Source organism: Micropterus salmoides, unplaced genomic scaffold (genome assembly GCF_014851395.1).
Source record: "Micropterus salmoides isolate LMB-PRFRI ecotype aquatic unplaced genomic scaffold, ASM1485139v1 Ms_hic_scaffold_17, whole genome shotgun sequence".
Lineage (NCBI taxonomy): Eukaryota > Metazoa > Chordata > Actinopteri > Centrarchiformes > Centrarchidae > Micropterus > Micropterus salmoides.
In genome coordinates, this window is record NW_024040817.1 from 2250874 (window position 1) to 2269298 (window position 18425).

The following is an 18425-nucleotide window of genomic DNA, read 5'->3' on the forward strand; positions in this document are numbered from 1 at the left end:
AACATTTACTCGTCATTGAGACAGCTGGCTCACCACAGTCAGTCAGAGACAAGTTATTTTGGTAAAAAGGTTAAGTAGTTTATTTTATTATAATTAGACTGAGTCAGTATAGTTAAGAATTTAGGTGTTTTTATGGATACTTCTTTGAATTTTGACAAACTAATCAGTAGTGTCCTGAAGGGCAGTTTTTATAGCCAAATTGAAGCCATTTCTATCCCACAGAAACCTTTTAGCTTCTTTGAATTCTCCATATTCCTTTCATTGATGGGTATTGGAGCACTAGTGTTTTATTGTGTAGTTGGATACACAGTGGTATATACTCTTTGTTCTTTTGTTCGTTTATACTTGTATTTGCGTGTATTATGTTCTTGGAAAGCACTTTGGGTCAACTCCTGTTGTTTTTAAATTTGCTATATAAATAAAGCTGACTTGACTTGACTCATTACACTTTATAGTAGCATCAATAAGTCATGATGTAAACAGGTTAATACGGGAGACATTTTGATAATAAGTCACTGCATTTGTGCACAGAGCCAAGCTCAACAACCTGCCTCTACTCAGACAGTTACCTACTGAGAGGGACACCTGTGACCCTCATAACTGGATATATTTCAAGTGGAATCCGACTCTTCCACTGCCTTTTCTGCTTTAACTACTACTACTAATCTTGTGCCTACTGCTGCAGTGGTAGTGCAAATGGTATCAGTGGTAAAAACCAAAACCTGCTTTTCCTGCTTCTACCCAAGTTAACCTCTACTTCCTCTGACTACTTCTTCAATAGCTCCAATTTCTAGTACTTGCTCATGCAACAAGATGAGCAATGATAATATCAGAAAGAATTTTAAAAAATGAGATGAATCGGACAATAAGATTTCCGTGTCGCATGTAGAAAACAGCAACGTGACGTAGCTCCTTCCTGAACTTTTTAAACACGCAAAAAGCAACATTTAAGTTACTCATCTACTTCTCCACAGGGACTTACAGGCAAAGATGGCCCCCCGGGAAGACAGGGCCCCCCGGGAACTATCGTAAGTGATTATTACATTTTGACATTGTGTTCTGATATCGGATATTTGTTCTGAATGTGAGTTTGTGAAGAAATGTGGATTTTTGGCCGCTGAGCCAGACACAGTTGCAGTTTGCGGTCCTGCCTCTGGTTCTCCTTCTGAACACTGTGGCTGTAGTAGTTTAATAATGAATTTTTGGGGGTGATAATGTCAGCTGAAGGCGCTTAAAGTGGAACACAAAAGAGAAATCGCAGACTGGACACACGTCTTTTAAATCAGGCCTTTTGCACAGTGCTTTGATCCTATTTCGGCCACTAATATAGTCTCTCGTCCTCTCTACAGCTGTCGGTTTACATCCACCGCTGTGTGAAATGTGAAGAATATGTAATGAATGTTGATGAGGGACAAACCACAGTAATATATGCCTGAATGAGTCCATGCATCAGATTAAATTATTCCGTTTTTGGAGTAATTTGGACCTGACTGGAAGGCTAGAAACACAAAATGTGTTAGCATTTCTGGTTAAACTCCAAACAATGCAGTCAAACATCTAATTCCCTTTCTTAATAACAGGCCTAGACAGTTGGTAGCAGACCCTATGCTGACGTTCTTGTATATGAAGCAGCATCACACCACAATTTGACTTAATTGGATAATGTATGTTGCTGTCCTGTACGTATCTTTGTTTTAACTTTGGTGTCTTATTTCTGTGTTTTTTATTGTTTTGGTTCCTTATATGTGACAATAAACTTGGCAAATAAAGTCACCTCTGATTCTTCCTCCATGTATCTGTTCATGTCTCTACAGGGGACTCCAGGAGCTCCAGGGGCCCAAGGTAACACAGGCCCTCAAGGAAAACAGGGAGAACTGGGACCACCGGTGAGTCAAGACGATACGATAGAGCTGCCTCTTTTCATTAAGCTTTTTTTCTACCCAGTCTGGGTTTACACCTGTCACAGTGAAGATAAAGGCTGCTGCACAAATGTGGACAGTCTGTGAAGTTCCTTGAGGAGGCAGGAAGTCGTGTCATTCAGGCTTAACAGAGTCTGTCAAGACAAAGTGTCTCAGCAGGATTAACAGCCTCCTCTCTGGTCTGAAGGTCCACGGGCCGGCCTGACACACTCAGAGAGCACGGTATTCATTTTCACAATTAAGGAGATTATTTTAAGCAAAAGATTCCTGTCAGAGCCTCAACCTGTCTTCCTAAAGTTCTTTCTTTTGACATACACTATTGCCAAAAGTTTTAGGACACCCCTCCGAATCATTGAATTCATGCGTTCCAATCACTTCCATGGCCACAGGTGTATAAAATCAAGTACCTATGCAGACCTCTGAACAATGTGTGGCCTTCGGATTAGCTCAAGAACAGTGCGTAGAGAGCTTCATGGAATGGGTTTCCATGGCCAAGCAGCTGCATCCAAGCCTTAAATCACCGAGCGTCGGACGCAGCGGTGTAAAGCACACCGCCACGTATCGTACGTAGACGTGTTCTCTGGAGAGTAACGAATCACACTTCAGCATACCAAGACATTTTGGACAATTTCATGCTCCCAACTTTGTGGAAACAGTTAGTGCACCAGTGCACAAAGACACGGATGAGTGGGTTTGATGTGGAGAACTTGACTGACCCCAACCCCTTAGAACACCTTTGGGATGAACTAGAATCTGTGCCTGACCTCGCAAATGAGCTTCTAGAGGTCAACAATCCCCACGAACACACTCCTAAACCGCCTTCCCAGAAGAGTTGAAGGTGTTATAGCTGCAGAGGGTGGGCCAACTCCATATTAAACCCTACAGATTAAGAATGGGATGTCATTAACCTTCATGTGCATGTAAAGGCAGGCGACCCAAAACTTTTGGCAATATAGTGTAACAAACACCACACTGCTAAACAAAGACCAACTAAGGAGGAAAACAGCTGCTTCCTTTTCTCTGTCAGAAGCAGTTAGTCCCATAATCCCTCTATGAACTCCTTTTTTACATGGTAATGGTAACTGAATCTTCGATGTTTGTAATCTTCTCTTTAAGGATTCAGAATCAGTGCACTGGACTGCTTAATTCAAATTCTGAGGGCTTCTGAAGCACCGCTTGCTGGCTAAATCTTTCTCACTGTGTTGTCGAATTATCCAAAATGTAAATGAGAAAACTACTGAATCATCTGCTGTACAGCTTGAAGGGACCTTGTGGCCTTTTTCACACAAGTAGAAGACTCTGAAATGCCTCAATGTCATAAGATTTATGTTAAGATTACCATAACTACACTCCCCCTGACCTTGTGCTCACGTACTAAAACCACTCTATCAGCTAAATTTACTTAAAGTATGAAAGTAAAAGTACTCATAGTGCAGTAAAACGTTGCTGTCAGTGTTTCACTATTTTATCTGATGTTTCTGGATTAATATTTCTACTGCCTTAATGCGTATGTTGCATTTTACTGCTGTGCGTGTTTATGGTTAACCTTTCCTGTTGGGTTGTTTAATCAACAGCAATTCATCATATTCTATAAGATTATTTTGTGTTCATAGCGGTGCTGTCCTGTGAGAACCACGTTTCTCTAAAAAGTCAGACAAACAGCCTGTTTCCAGCTATTTCACCATGCATTTTCCAGCTGATCCAAGGGCAGTTTAAATACTTTATTTAGCTTAAGACAGAGGAAGAAATTGGAAAAACTTTCAGGCAGATGTAGTGGAGTAAAAGTATGATGTTGTGAAGTAAAAGTACCTCGATACTCATTAAACTGCACCTGACGAGCAGGAGAACGCAGTGCGAGAGAGCTGATTTAAAAAGCGCCGTCTATTTATCATATTGTTTCCCTCGGTAACTGTGTTTTGTTTTTGCTGATGCTGTCTAAGAGTTTGTTAAAAAATGTGGGCACTCTCTGTTTTGGCGTTTATTCCTGATTAAATGAAATGTTCACAGACAGTAAATCACATTTCGACTGCGCCGCCAAAGAATAAATGAGCTTCCGTGGGAGGTGATGCAAACTGCTGACAAATTACTTTGCATTGCTGCGAAAAAATGTTGTCAAGCATGTAATTACAGATATGTGGGCGGACTGCAAAGAGCCCTCCTTAACTAATTACCACACTATTGTCAATTGCAGGTCTTAATGTGAAATTACACGAGGGAAATATAGTTTAGTTTTTTGGTAATGGCACTCTTTGCAAGAGCATTGTTTTTTTAATGACTCAAATGAAGCGTTAAAGGAAGGTTTTAACCATCTGTTGTGTGTTTTACAAGCTCGGATTCTGCCTGATGAAGGCAAAACGTTTCTCATTCTCTCCACTCAGGGCTGAATTTAGTTGCTTTCATGCAATGTTTGTGCAGAAGATAACTTTGTCTTAATGCGGTCTTCACTCAGCGCTCTGAATTTACTGCGTGTTTTTAGCTTTTACATTTATTACAATTTGTTTATCTTTTTCCCATTTTAAAAGCACGCATCAAGGTTACGGTGCGCTCAGCTGAAGGTTACTATAGGCATTATTCCAAGACGAGGATTGTCAAATGCAGCACTGAAATATGTGTTTGGATTGGTCTGAATGTTTTTTCATTTGGTTTGTTTTCATGAGAGATACAGAAAGAAAATCTCACAGCATATAAATATATATTTATATAAAGTCAACATTGAAAAACTAAAACTGTCAGTCTCACAAGCAAACAATCAGGGCTGTAACATTTGAAGCCACATCTCATTATAGAGCTAACAAAATATTCCTGATTTAAGTGGGTCAAGATCAGAAGGGAAGAAGGAGACACAAATAAATGTAAGTGGATTTGTAGTGTTGGAGGTGAAGAGAGAACAGCCTTTTTGCTTTCAACATGGGTCCATTAAACGTGAACAGGTGAACTCCTTCACAAGTTTCTGTTGCTTTTTCCTCTTTCCATTGAGTCTTCTCTGTTGCAGGGTTCTCCAGGAAGCAAGGGGGAGAAAGGCGAAAGGGTAAGTTGTCTATTATGTTCTGTTTCTGCTAAGGAGGAAATAATAAATCACATAAATAATAGTGGTGGCAAAGGCGCAGTGGATAAGACGCATCTATCAATTTGCACCTGAGCAAGACACTTAACCTCTAGTCGCTGCAGAGGCGTACGACGTGCTGAGTGAGGGCAAAAATTCTAGTTTTTCAACATTCAGTTTAAAGGTTTGTGCAGGTTCAATGTTTGGCAAGAATGGAAATAAACGTAGTCAGTAAGGGAACTTTCTCACTAGCTGCTGTTTCGCATTTGACAGTTTGGTCAGAGTGAACGTCTTTCCTATATCCAACGTATGTGTCATCTACAGTGGGGACGCTGGGGACACGTCACACATTTTAAAATGGCTGATTTTGTCCCCATTACTTTTTCAAAGCATTTGTTAAAAATGTTCTGAAAAATAGCTTTCACGTTAACCAACAAATGGCATTATTGGCACAATAAGAAAACATTCAATGCAGTTTAAATATAGAAGAGACGAATGCACATTGTCCAAAAAAGCTACTGATTACTGCATTATATTGTTATATTTATGAATTGTCACCTGCCAGTTTCTGTGATGGCAGATCGAGTTTTCAAATAAACAGCTCAGGCGAACACTTGTCTTTCTGTGAAAGTCTTCTGCAGAAGGAACTCACTGGGACACACTGCAGTGTCTCAGCACATGCAGCTTTTATCCTAACCTCAGTCTTACCACTGGAACATGTCGTCTAAATCTATCATAAAGACATTCAGCCCTAGAACAGCCAGGTACATGTTGTAAAACAATGAAAGACCCTCTGGACAGATACATTTACACTTTATATAAAAACAGACATTTCCACCATTAATTGGAGGAGAAAATGTCTCCAGAATGCAGGAAGTTAAGTTTTAAATGCTCCAATTTTCTAGGGGAGGACGCCCAGCATTTCATATATCTTCAAAATAGTGTTTAAAATCTCCTCGTCTTGTTCTCATGCATCGTAGCAGTACTGTTATAAAAAACTACCGTAATCAGGATGGCCACATGCAGGAATGGTGCTGATGTTAATTCGCGGCCCCTCTGTAGATTATTATGAGGAGAGATCAGGAGGTTAAAAGACAAGAAGAACTTCAGACGCCCTGCTGAATTATTTCTTCTGCGTCCACAAACGTCTCCTCAGACTTCTTCCCGTGTCAAAGTAAAACCAAGATGAAAGTTACTTTTTCATCTAATGGAAGAATAAGTCGTTGGGTGTCCGACGTTCATGTCACGCCTGTAGAAGACCTTAAGTGGCTTATAACTAAAAGCTTTATTTGGTCGGCGTGAAGCCGTTCAGACGATGCTCTGCAGTGAAGGTAACAGAGTTGTAAAGGTCAGTGAAAGTGCAGCACCACCAGCATATTTATGTTTTTTATTTTTTAGGAAAAGATCCTGGAAAGCTTTCAACTTGACCCTGTAAAAGCTCATCACAGGCTTTCCATTTATCTGAGCTTAGCAACTTCAACCACAGCAGATATCAAAAGGAAAAAAATGAAATTAGTGCAATTAAGTGTGACTAAGTAGTGAAATGTTCCTGCCGTGGTTGAATTTAAAATGCTCGAGAGTTTCAGTAAAGGCTCAATTAACAACAGCAGCTGCAGGCGAGTGGTTAGATGTTTTTATTCTTTTCTTTGAAGGAAAAACTCAAAGCAACGGTTAGTTTTTGGTAGTAAGAGCTCAGGTGAGTGTCACCTTTTGGGAGCTGCCAAACAGATATGTGTGTTTGAATGTGTTTTAATTGGTGTGCCAGTCTGGAGAGCAAAAAGCAGGAGGGTTTGTGCACAAATATAATTTATTTTTTCATGTCAGACATAAAGCTGTGTGTATGTTACACATTATGAGTCTGTAGCACATTAACTCAAAAATAATACAAATGAAAGAATACTCAGAAATGCAGAGTAAGATGATTTTTATTTATGGTCTCACTGGACACTGTGGTCTCAAAAGTGCTGGACGTTGATGCAGCAGCTCAGGAACCAAACTCAATACATAAAAATAACTATTTAAGAAGCAGTCATACTGTTTTTTTTTGGTTTGTCATTCAGAATTAGCTCAGCCTCTCTTGGCAAACACAAAACACATTTCAGGACACCTCAGTTATAATTCTGGTTATTACCTGAACCATGATTAAAATATAAACCAGGCTTATGTTTGTGTGTCTCCAGGGTGACCTGCAGTCGACAGCATCAGTTCAGGACATCGCCAGGCAGGTCTGTGAGCAGCTGATTCAGAGTGAGTAAACACGCTCGCGGACATTTAGGGAAGGTTGAGTTAAGTTCCCTACAACAGAAATATTTCACTCTAGCCTAGTGGTGATATGCATGAAACCACTGTTTACTAGTTTGATATGTTACATCCATGATGGTTCCAACTAGGGCTGAGCGATACGGCCAAAAATAAAACATTTAAAATAATTTGATATCGATAATTATCATGATAGATGTCCAGACATTATGTCTTTCATGTGTAAAGGCTGATTTTTGGCTCCTGAGTGAAAGCTGAAGAAACCAGATGGTTAATTGTGGTTTTAAACTTTTCCTAACAAATCTGAGGAAGAACATTCAAAACAATTGTGATAAAATCTTTTTTCAACGAGTATGTAGACAAAAATTAAGTCCCTTTTCCCTCAACAAAATAAATATCTTAACCGAAAAAATAAGTGCTAATTTGTCCGTGATTCAAATGAATTAAATCAAACATTTATTTAACATTTATTATATTGTTATTGATAATTAAATTGCGATTAATATCATTAGTGTTTTATTGCACAGCCCTCGTTCCAACCATGTCGCCTGTAGGTTTGTGACCTCTGAGGCTTTACAGTCCATCCAGAGTTGCTCAGTGCCTTTCCTGTTTCCAGGCCACATGGCACGCTACAACTCCATCCTGAACCACGTACCCAGTCCACCGGTGTCCATCCGCACTGTGCCAGGACCCCCAGGAGAGCCTGGTAGACCGGGACCTGCAGGAGCCCAGGGAGAACAGGGACCCCCCGGAAGACCCGGCTTCCCGGGACAGAACGGACAGAACGGGCAACCAGGAGAAAGAGGTAAAGGGGTGAAGAAGACCAGCAGAGTTTAAACAGGAGATACACACTGGCTCATAACAAGGACTGTAGGGGTGGGAATCACCAGAGGCCCCACGATCCGATACTATCACAATACTTATGTCACGATACTACTGATACTTTAAACATGCTGTATGGATTATTCCCCCACCCCTATCAGTCAAGAAGGTTTCGATACTGATGGAGCAACTTCGTAGCTACTGCAAGTGAATACTTTGACGCAAAAATTAGATTAGGCATCAAAAATGGACTAACAAAGATAATAACTCCACACCGTACGTTGGTACTCGTGCTGCAGAAACAGGTCTAACTGGCAACCCAACAAACTACCTGTCTGAAATTACAATATATTACAACAGTGTTTAATGTGTGTGTGTGTGTGTGTGTTCAGGTCAGCCAGGAGAAAAGGGGGAGAAAGGATCTCAAGGTGTTGGAGTCCAAGGCCCCAGAGGACCTCCAGGACCCCCCGGTAAATTAAAGCATACTAAGCCATGCTGCACACAGAGGTTCCTCAGTCTGGTCTTCTAGATCGTTCTTCACTAAATCATCCTCCCCTCCCAGGTCCCCAAGGGCAGGGCAGACCTGGCAGCCAGGGTCCCTCAGGGCGACCTGGAAACCCTGGAAACCCCGGTCGACCCGGGGTCCCTGGACCTGTTGGCTCTGCTGGGCCTCCCGGCTACTGCGACCAGAACTCCTGTATGGGCTACAATGTTGGAGGTAAGTAGGGGCCCTTAAATATAGCGCTCATAAAACACTTTCAAGACTAAACTTCAACTTAAACATCAGCAGCTGGTTTGATCAAAAAGATTAAATGTTAAAGCCGGGGTTGGCAATTTATTTACATCCATCCACATATCCTGGTGATATAACACTGAAGAACAGTGAGGCAGGGACACCTGACGTTTCCTATACTTACTAACTGAATTTATCAGCCCTACTTCTGCCCTACAGCACCCTTCGCTGTGATTGCTGTGTAATTACAGCCACAAGGTTAAGAGTTGAAAAACAGAACCTTTAACTGAGAAAGAAACAGACTTTTTTAGACCGTTTAGTCTCCTATTGCTTTGCTTCTACTGCATCTGATTACGACGCGCAGTGTTTGTTATCCGAAGCCTTTCAGTGCCGAGTGTGTCTTTTGGATTGATGAGAAATGTTTAATTCATCCGGTTCCTTTTTCATGTTGAAAAGCTGCCGCTGAGTTAAACACGCTGCTTCCACCCGACACTCGGTGTATTTGAAGGTGAAACGCCTTGAAATACAGTCACTGTTACAGGATGCTGAATTCTGCTTTAGCACCAGTGTGTGTTTTGCACGAGAAATTCAATTCCAAAGTTGGACATTGTGATTTGAAATTTTGTACAGTTTCTATGTTGAGCTTGTTTTTTTGGTCAAACATGAATGTAAACAAGCTGATGAATGATCCATCTGCTCACCGCCTTAAAGGGTCACTTCACCCAAATCATACTTTAGAATAAAAATAAACCTGAAAGATATCTTGTTTTCATTTTACTGGGTCTCAAAACCTCAGCAAGTAAGATCTAAACACTCTAACTGCCACAAAGCCTCGCTGTAAATGTGTTTACTGTGAATTGGGTGAAGGAACCCTTTAAGGTTTTACGTCTTCATGCAGTAGCTGGTTGAAGCCACGTGGTCAAACAGGAACCACATGGGAACCAAATCTCTGACTGAATTCTGCATCTTAACATTGTATGACTGAGATTTTTCTGTTTAATCACTCAGCATTGTGACTGTGGGTTGAATCAATCACTGGAAAGATGCTGCATGGAGGGTTTTCTTATACGTATATCTTTAAACACACTCAGCAAAAAGTGTAAGAGAACATGTAAAACATAAAAGTTGCACATGATGAATCAGCGCTGCTGGCAGCTTTTGTATCTGTCATGTGTTAATTTGATCTCCCGCGTCCAAAACAACTCAAGCTGTGTTCTCTCAGCGCTTCACAGGAAAAGACACAAGGGAAATTATATTTTAACAGCTTCACAGTGAACGCAGCAGAACTCCTCACACGCTTCGTGTTAATTCTCGCCACATACACGATCAGGCTTTTTTTAAATAAACGCATGTATGTAAAGAAAACCCAAACATGAGTCATCTTTAAATGCATGATTGTGTAAATCCTTGATGTGTTGAGGTTAAAGGTCACACGGCAGCCTAAAAGGCGCCGTACAGCTCGCAGCCTGCAGGGTCGTCATGTGAGTAACGTCTGCATGTTGTGATCATCCCTCTGTCTTTGTGTTTGTGTCTCTCCATCTCTGTCTGTCTGTCTGTCATCGCCTTGTTTTACAACTTCCCCTCTTTATATAATAACCCTCAGCTCCTAACTACTGAGCCTCGTTCACAAACTCCGTCAGTGACAACAGCAGGGATTAGTAGCTTTATCTGCCGCATTGGCTGCAAAATACAGGCGGTGATGTAGGTGGTGTCGCTGCATCAGCTGAGCAGCTTCAACTCTGGCTCACTCTACCTTCATATGAGGTTATATACAGTAAAAGTTTACACAAAACAGGAATGCTTGCTAGAAGACTAGAAGGGGATTACACCAAAATGAAATGGAAAATACGTTAATATAGATAAACCCTGAAAGTCTGTCTGTAATTAATTGAACATAATCACGCTAGTTTCTGCAGCTTTACTTTTTTAGGCCTTTCTCAGTCCTTGAACATTTCTACTGTTTTAACAGTCAGGTGAAATAGAACTCTCTCCTTCACTCCAAGCCACAGAATAAATCAATAAAGAAGGTTTTCAGATCTTTGTTTAATTAAATAAACCTCCACCTTGAAGGATAAGGCTGATGCTATTCTGTACTTAATATACACACATCCCAGCACAAGACCAACTCCAGCAGCGCATGTCGGTACGTTCTGACTTCCTGTCTGTGGCTCTCAGCTCCGAGCCCATTGGTCCAGCGGTTTAGACATTAATGGCTGTGTGATGTGTTATAAATTTACACTGTTAAACAAGCTGCACACTCACTGCTTCACATTGTTGTCACATGAAAAGATATATTAAAATATTTACAAAAATGTGAGGGGTGGACTCACTTTTGTGAGATACTGTAAATCTTTAAAAACACAGCACAACAGCTGTTTTATTTTTGTTTTTATCAAACAAATAGGGCTGGGGCAATTCGTCAATGTAGTCGATTCTGTAAATACGTCGACTCGAATCCTGTTCAGACACGAGCACGGCACGTTATCAGCACGAGGACACGTAGTCCGTTAAAAAGTATTCATTGCCGTCATGTTAAATGTAATTTCTGCCCCACTGCTGTCATGGCAACGAAACGTTAGACCACGTCAATATGTCAGAAACATTTAAAGTTTTAAGTAAAGCAGCCTAATTAATGTCTGTTATTGTTATTATCACAACACATCAGCGACGAGGAAATTTGATTCATTTTAAGATTTGCTGCTATTCTCATTATTCTAATGTGCTTCATCAGGATGGTTGAATAAAATGTTGATTTATTGATTAGACAATGTTTTTATGTTTGTTAATCGAGTAATAGGCAACTTTTTTTTCTTTAAAACACACAAAATTAGTCGTACGATTAATCGACTTGAAAAATAATCGTCATGTACAGCTCTACAAACAAACCGGAACAAATAGAGCATTTGTTGGGGACTATTTTCAGCGGCGGATGAATCCAAATGTGAGTATTTGGGGCAGCAGGACGGTGTATGTGGCACCGAGTCAAAATGTACTACAGTGTGTGTTGATGGTGATGAAGGAACATGTGACTCGGTGCTGCAGTGAGGCTCACTGATGGGTTTTTAATAGATTCTGGATAATAATGGAGCTCAGAGGAAGAAGAGACATCAGGCTGGGAGACACTTGTTTGGAGATACATTCACCTCTGCTTTGGGTCTTCTGGTGGGATGTGTTGAATATCATCAGCCTCATCCTTTACCTGGTTGAACATGACTGAGCACAGGTGTAGTACGAACTCACACTGACAAGATCGTCCTCTCCTGACTTTTTCTTCTAGATTACGATCATCCGGTGCCCCTTTTTTAAACCTTCACTCACTTAATATAAAACTCCTTTAAAGTCCTAATAGCTCATCTGCACGACAACTCTTAAACAGAAATGTTTGCACGTTGGTTTAACCTTAAGTATCTAGATTTCAAGAATACAATTTAAATCATATTATATGTGAATTAATAGACAATCTCAGCCTCTGGGGACAACGGCGAATGTTTCGGGGGCTTCCGATGTAGCCTGCAGATATCCGTGTGCCGGTCATTGTTTACAGTCCGATTAGAAATCCTGGAAGCCATCGGCTACGGTCTGGCGAGGACTTAACTGCGCATCCATTTTTAAAACGCTAATCCAGAGTTTAGATGATAGCCGATGGGTTCCGACGTTGCGTTTTGGCCAATGTGTTCCGCCTGCTCTCCACACAGTTTACCTACATGCAACCAAAGCTCGCTCAAACGTGATTGGTCAATACTACTCGGACTACCCAGGGAAGGTTAAAGATCCTGTTAGCCTTGATTTTAACCTTCCTTGGATAACTATGACCTGGACGACTGAGAATCTTCAGACTACTCGGACTACAAACGGACACCGATACCAAAATCTTGTCCCTTGCCTACAGATTCTGCATTTATATTCAGGATCTGTTTATAGAGACTAATTCATGGATAACAAATCTAATAACTCTAAAATAAAAAAGTTATTTCTCTGATTAAACTCAAACTTTGTTGCTTATTTTAACTTTTAATTTGCAGTTCTTATTGCTAATTTTATGCTTTCCTCACTTTTAAGTCCGTAACGCTTGGTAACCCCTGGTAACCTTTGGTAACCCTTGGTAACCCTTGTTCCTCTGTGTCTCTTGCTCCTTCCTTCTTCTCCCGCCCCCACTTCCTGTCTCGCTAACCCAATCAAAACCCAACAAACCAATCCAAAACCTTGCTTCCGGTGGTGGCGGTGGGGTCGGCCATCTTTGTTTTGGGCTCTCTTTGACTGTCTGCGTGTCTGACTGGCGTGCTGGCTTGGTTCGCTGCCGGGTTGGTTGGCAATGCAGAGGGTGGTGAGGAGGATGTCACTGACGGCGGCGCTGTCCCCCCAGTCCAACTGCCGCCCAACGTCTACCAAAACTACGGCGAGGCTGAGGAGGACGATCCCTACCGCTACTACCAGCCCAACTACCCGGCCCCGCAGCCTGTGGCGCCTGACGACCCCGCGCTCGCCCTGGACGACATCGAACTAAGGTCCCCCGGCGTCTACCGCAGCGCCAGGAGCCTGGAAGGAGAGAAGGAGAGTGTCGGGCCGAAGAGGAGGCTAAAGAGGGGAGCGAAGACGCTGTCTGGACTAATTAAATGAGAGGATTTGATTGGAGGATGGAGGGCCGCTCGCTGTTTGTGATTGGGCGGTTTGGAGCTGTTACGGACTAATCAACAAGTGCCTGATGTAGAGGATTTCATATGGACATTGTAGAGGGGACGGGGTGGGACTATTTTAACTCATCTATGCTGTTGAATTAAGAAAACAGGTTTAAGTTGTTTTAGTTTTGTCTCCGTAGAGACGACAGTTTTAAATTGACTGAGCTTAACTGAGGTTTATATGTATGTTTGCTTTTTGTCCCACGTCTCTGTTTCTGTGATCAGATATAAGTTTCTCAACTATTTTGCCACCAAATTGATTGAAGAAAAGTAATCGGTCCTGTTTTCAGCCGTTTGCTTTTTTACCTGCTCGGTTAAGTGCCTCCGAATTGTCTCGCTAGAATATTCTGGCAGAAATTTCCAAATGCAGAAATGCAAACACTGCAACAAAGCATTTACACACAGCAGAGACACTTGCAGGTGACAGCAGACTAACAAGCAACAGATGGTTTAAATGTACATCACGACACATAAAGACGGTTAAAAGTTTTGATTCCCGATTTGTTCTGCGTCGACTCGTTGTTGCAGCGGCTGCAGACCAGAAACACCTGTCAGATTGACAGGTGTGAACAGCACGAGCAAAGGTTCCCGAGTGTTCAGATGAGACTTTAATTGTGCAAAAGCATACGTTTGCAAAAATATTAGGCTTTTAGGCTTCATCTGCCAATTTTTAGTTGTTTACCAAAACGTAACACTTGTCAAGCAGTAAACACCAATTTTTTTATTTTTCATGCACCATAAAACTTAAATCGCTGAACTCACCCTGCCTGTGTTTGGGACAAGCCTTTAATTCCTTTCACTCAACACTCTTCTTCAGCAAAGATGGGCTACTATCAAATTGTTCTTATTGCAACCAGTATGAATATTACTTTTATTTAATCTCTCTTGTTTACGTTAACGATACGGAGAATCTAACCGATCTATGTGTTGCATGTCCATATTGACAAAAGTTTAAATATCTATATTTGTTTGCTCCATCTAAGCAGCTTAGCTCAAGCAGGTGACCCGATGGGCTTCAAGAGGTTTTATACATCCAGAGAACCTCTATAAAAACCCAACCAGGCAGCCAATTGATTTTCTGTGATTGCGCCGGGTCTACAGTAACCTGCATCCTAATTGTGATTTTAACGTGTTTTTATTTCCTCCATTTCCTCCAACCAAGTAGCTTCCAGCTTCATGACTAACAAAAACATGTTTATGTAAAGTTCTGCATGTCTTTTGTTTTCCATTTACCATGTGATGTATAATTTGTTTTAATCTCATAGAGCCATAGAGACATTTTACTGCAACATATAAAGATTGTTTGTTTTCGGTGAATTGTAACAGTGTTGATCCCAAACTGATGTTGCTTTGTATTTGAGAAGGTTGATGAAAAGATATAAGTTTAAGTATATGTTTTTTTTAAGACTGACAGCCGTTTCCCACTCTGTGTTTTTCTTATTTGTTTGGTTTTGTCTTTGGATCGATCTGCCTCCATTTGTAACATTCATCATTTATCTAATTTAAGTTAAACTGGATTCTCTGTGTTCCACAACCAAAACTCTTTGGCTCTTTCATTCTTCAGATTTTACGCAGAAGTTAGAGACCGGTTAGATTACAGAAGCAGCTCAGTCCATTTGAAGATGAAATAAGTTTGGATTTATTCATGCGCTTGATGTCTTACTTTTTTTGTTATTGCTGGAGATCAATTATCCAAAGGGACGTCCAGTTATTTGGAAAAAGATGTGCCTCATTTATTCACCGGTGTACGATTCAAGCACACTTTAAACGCCTCCAACCATCTTGTAAACCTTTTCAGTTAAGTGTTTCTGAGGCCTCTAGAGTACAAAAAACGGCCACAGTGTTTGATTTCCCTCTACACCTCTGAGCAGGATAGAAAATAAAATCAAGGAAGTAATTTATTTTATACTTGGTATTGATTTTCTCAGAACAATAAAACTGAAGTACAACCGTTGTTGTTTGTTGCCTGTGTGGCCTGTTTGGTAAATGTGTCGCTGTCCCTCAGCAGGCGACGTGACTGAACTCTGAGGTCTAATTAAACTGGAAGTGAGCTGAGCTGCAGGAGGCTGATTAGAAACCAGCAGGTGCGACTTCAACATCACACCTCTCGTGAAACCGAGAGTTAGACGAAGCTACGCAGCCAAATATAAGCCAGGCATGAAGAACTGAACACCAACAGGAACTAAACCGCTCAGCTGCCTCTGACTGCACCAACAAAGTACTTTTACTCAAGTACTGCACATAAGTACAATTTTGAGATGCTTATACAATTTACTAAAGTATTTCCATTTTATGCAACTTTGTACTTCTTCTCCACCACATCTCAGAGGCAAATACTGTCCTCTTTACTGTTTCTGATAAACGAAAGGTTACTTACTTGCACACATCTCAAGATAAATAAATATTTTAAACCTCCCTTGGATCAGCTGGAAAATGCGTCGTCACAAAGCTGTTTCTTCGGAGCTCATGGAAGCTGACTTCTTAGAGATGCTTGTTTCTCACAGGACAGCGACGCTACAAACATCGGATGATGCATTGCTGTAGATTAAACTACCCAACAGAATATAAAGGAGATAAATGAGCTTGAACATGTAACTTTCAAAGACTTCATTATCATTCCAACCGTGTTGCTATTATACAGGACAGAATGAGAAAGCGTTTCTCGGGGGCAGTGCAATCATTCAAACAAGAAAACTACAATAAAAAGTAGACATCACAACTCCATGCGGAATAAAAACCTCTAGAAATGTTAAAGGGATTGAGATAAATATAGCAGCAAGGACACAAACTGTACAGAATATAAATTACCTGATGGTAAAGGAACGGGTTTGTGGAGAGGGTGTGAGGGGGCTCTCGTGATGTCTTCTGGAGGCAGCGCTCCTGGAAAAGGTCTGTTATTAAAGGATCTCCTCTGATCTCCTCTGCTCCACCATCTACATTTACAGCACTAAAATGCAACACATACATTAATGCAGCAGGACTATTAATCCAGAAACATCAGATATAATAGTGAAACACTTTCCTGCACTATGAGTACTTTTACTTGCATACTTTATGTAAATGCTGCCAATAATACTAGTAAGCTTTTGAATACAGACTTTCAAAGTCACAACCAACGAGATTAAGAGCTCTTGGCTTGGTATCCACCTATATTACATGAATGTTTTCTTCACGAGTGAAACTTTTAGCATTTCTCTAAGGCCTCCTTCTTCCTCTAGTTCCTACTTAAACTACCTAAACACTTTCCTCTTCTACCTCACTGTCAGCTATCTGAATTTTTGTTTTAGTTTCCCTTCAAAGTGATGTGTGGCGCAGAAACAGTGCAGCACCCTTCTTTCGTCTTTCAAGAGAATGCCGAATATTAATTTTACAGTCACTCAAAGTTAGTGTTTGTTGTGTGAATCAGAGACTGTTTTAGAAAAGTTCCTGATCGCACTCTGTAACAAATTCTAATTGAACTCTGAGAGAGAAAAACAGAAAGTTTACCCTCCTCTGGTGATGTCAGTGTGAACATCAGTAACATTAAACTTTATATATAATTTATTATTCATTCATCAGCAAATTACATGTGTCCATTTACTTTAATTGATCACATGTAATAAGTTTTATACTTTCTGTGAATATAATCCGGTTAATCTTATTTACATACACCTTATTTTGAAAAGCGTGTGCATCCTCGCGCTAAATTCATCCAGTCCGACCCAGTTTGATAAATAATGTCGTATGTGGTAACATGAAGACTTCACAGCCTCTCTTCAGGCAGGACTCTCATACTGCAGCACTGGTCTTTGTAAAGAGACACACTGGCAGGATAAAGTCTCTAACCTGCCTGTCAGCTCGCTCTGGTCAGTTTCAGTGGATTTACCATAAAGGCTTTAATACGTGTGCACTCCAAATTTAAGTGCGGCTAGTTTAATGATCGCCTTCTCGCAAACGAGTGACACTCAAAGCGGTTCTTTTCACACAGATGGCGTGGATGTGCTTGCAGACAGTTCAGCAGAACAGCGTCTGCAAACGGCAATTTTTCTCAGACACTTTAAAATGCTTCCACACTGCCGACATGTCAACGGAATCGTTCGGTAAAATGTCTTTGGTTTTTTTTGACTTTGATGAACACCAAAAGTGCTTTTTTCGGTGGCCGAACATTTGGTGCATCTCTAGAACTCAATATCAGTAGTTTTAGGTACTTTTACTACAGAAATAACCAGCAGATCAGATTAAACTACCTGGATTTTAGGTCCCCACTCATTCAAAATTTGTTGTTTTTTTAGAAATTGTCCACTTGTGACAAAAAAAGACCATAAAATAAAGAGAAAACTCGAGAATTAATTAGATGCGGATTTTGTTAAAAAAACCCAGAAAAGTGAGCGCTTGTGCTGCAAATGATATTTTAAAAGTATTATTCTTTCACTAGATTCTTTTGTTTGTTTGTTTGTTTTATTTGCGGGTTTCTCTTTCCCTTTTACCCTTTCAACTTTTCACCATTAGTTCAACCCACATATAGTTAATATTACTCAGCTTCCTCAGGAAGTGGTTGTGGCCGAAGGACTGAAACTATAACGAACCACATCCGACAGCGTTTTATTTAGCTGCAGTGAAAATCAAATTTTAAACATCAGCATATCATTAATCAAAATAATAAAGTGATAACTTGGAGAAGACGAGAAGGGATTTTGTTAATACGAATAACAAACACTTTAAAGAAACACCTGGTGGTTTACTAAGCCTCTTTTTTTCCCATCTACTGGAAATGTGAAAGGAGTGAATCACCTTTTTTTTTTTTTTTTGCAGGTTTACCGACATTTAAAAAACAAACAAACACATATTCCAACTAATTTTGGTGTAAAACAGCCTATTAGACTACATTTCCCATCAGTCACGACATTTATAAAAGAGGGAGCTTGTGACTGAAACGAATCCCTGCAGCAGAAACGTCAGGCTGTGGGATGTTAATGCTGCAGCAGCCGTTGAAA

General features: G+C 40.7%; 1 protein-coding gene across 4 annotated transcripts in view; it reads left to right on the forward strand.

Moving 5' to 3' along the window:
* Positions 1 to 15406, forward strand: part of LOC119906777 (collagen alpha-1(XIV) chain-like) — a 516646-nt gene extending 501240 nt beyond the window's left edge. For 2 of the 4 annotated variants that reach the window (XM_038724121.1, XM_038724124.1), the window contains 8 exons: positions 975 to 1028; positions 1815 to 1886; positions 4912 to 4947; positions 7143 to 7209; positions 7838 to 8026; positions 8436 to 8513; positions 8606 to 8761; positions 13095 to 15406. In XM_038724121.1, the coding sequence (XP_038580049.1) occupies positions 975 to 1028; positions 1815 to 1886; positions 4912 to 4947; positions 7143 to 7209; positions 7838 to 8026; positions 8436 to 8513; positions 8606 to 8761; positions 13095 to 13393 (951 nt within the window). In that variant the 3' untranslated portion in view covers positions 13394 to 15406. Of the gene's footprint in view, positions 1 to 974; positions 1029 to 1814; positions 1887 to 4911; positions 4948 to 7142; positions 7210 to 7837; positions 8027 to 8435; positions 8514 to 8605; positions 8762 to 10379; positions 10850 to 13094 lie in introns of those variants that run through there. The other 2 variants (XM_038724122.1, XM_038724123.1) reach the window with 2 other exon arrangements.
* Positions 15407 to 18425: the final 3019 nt, after the last annotated feature.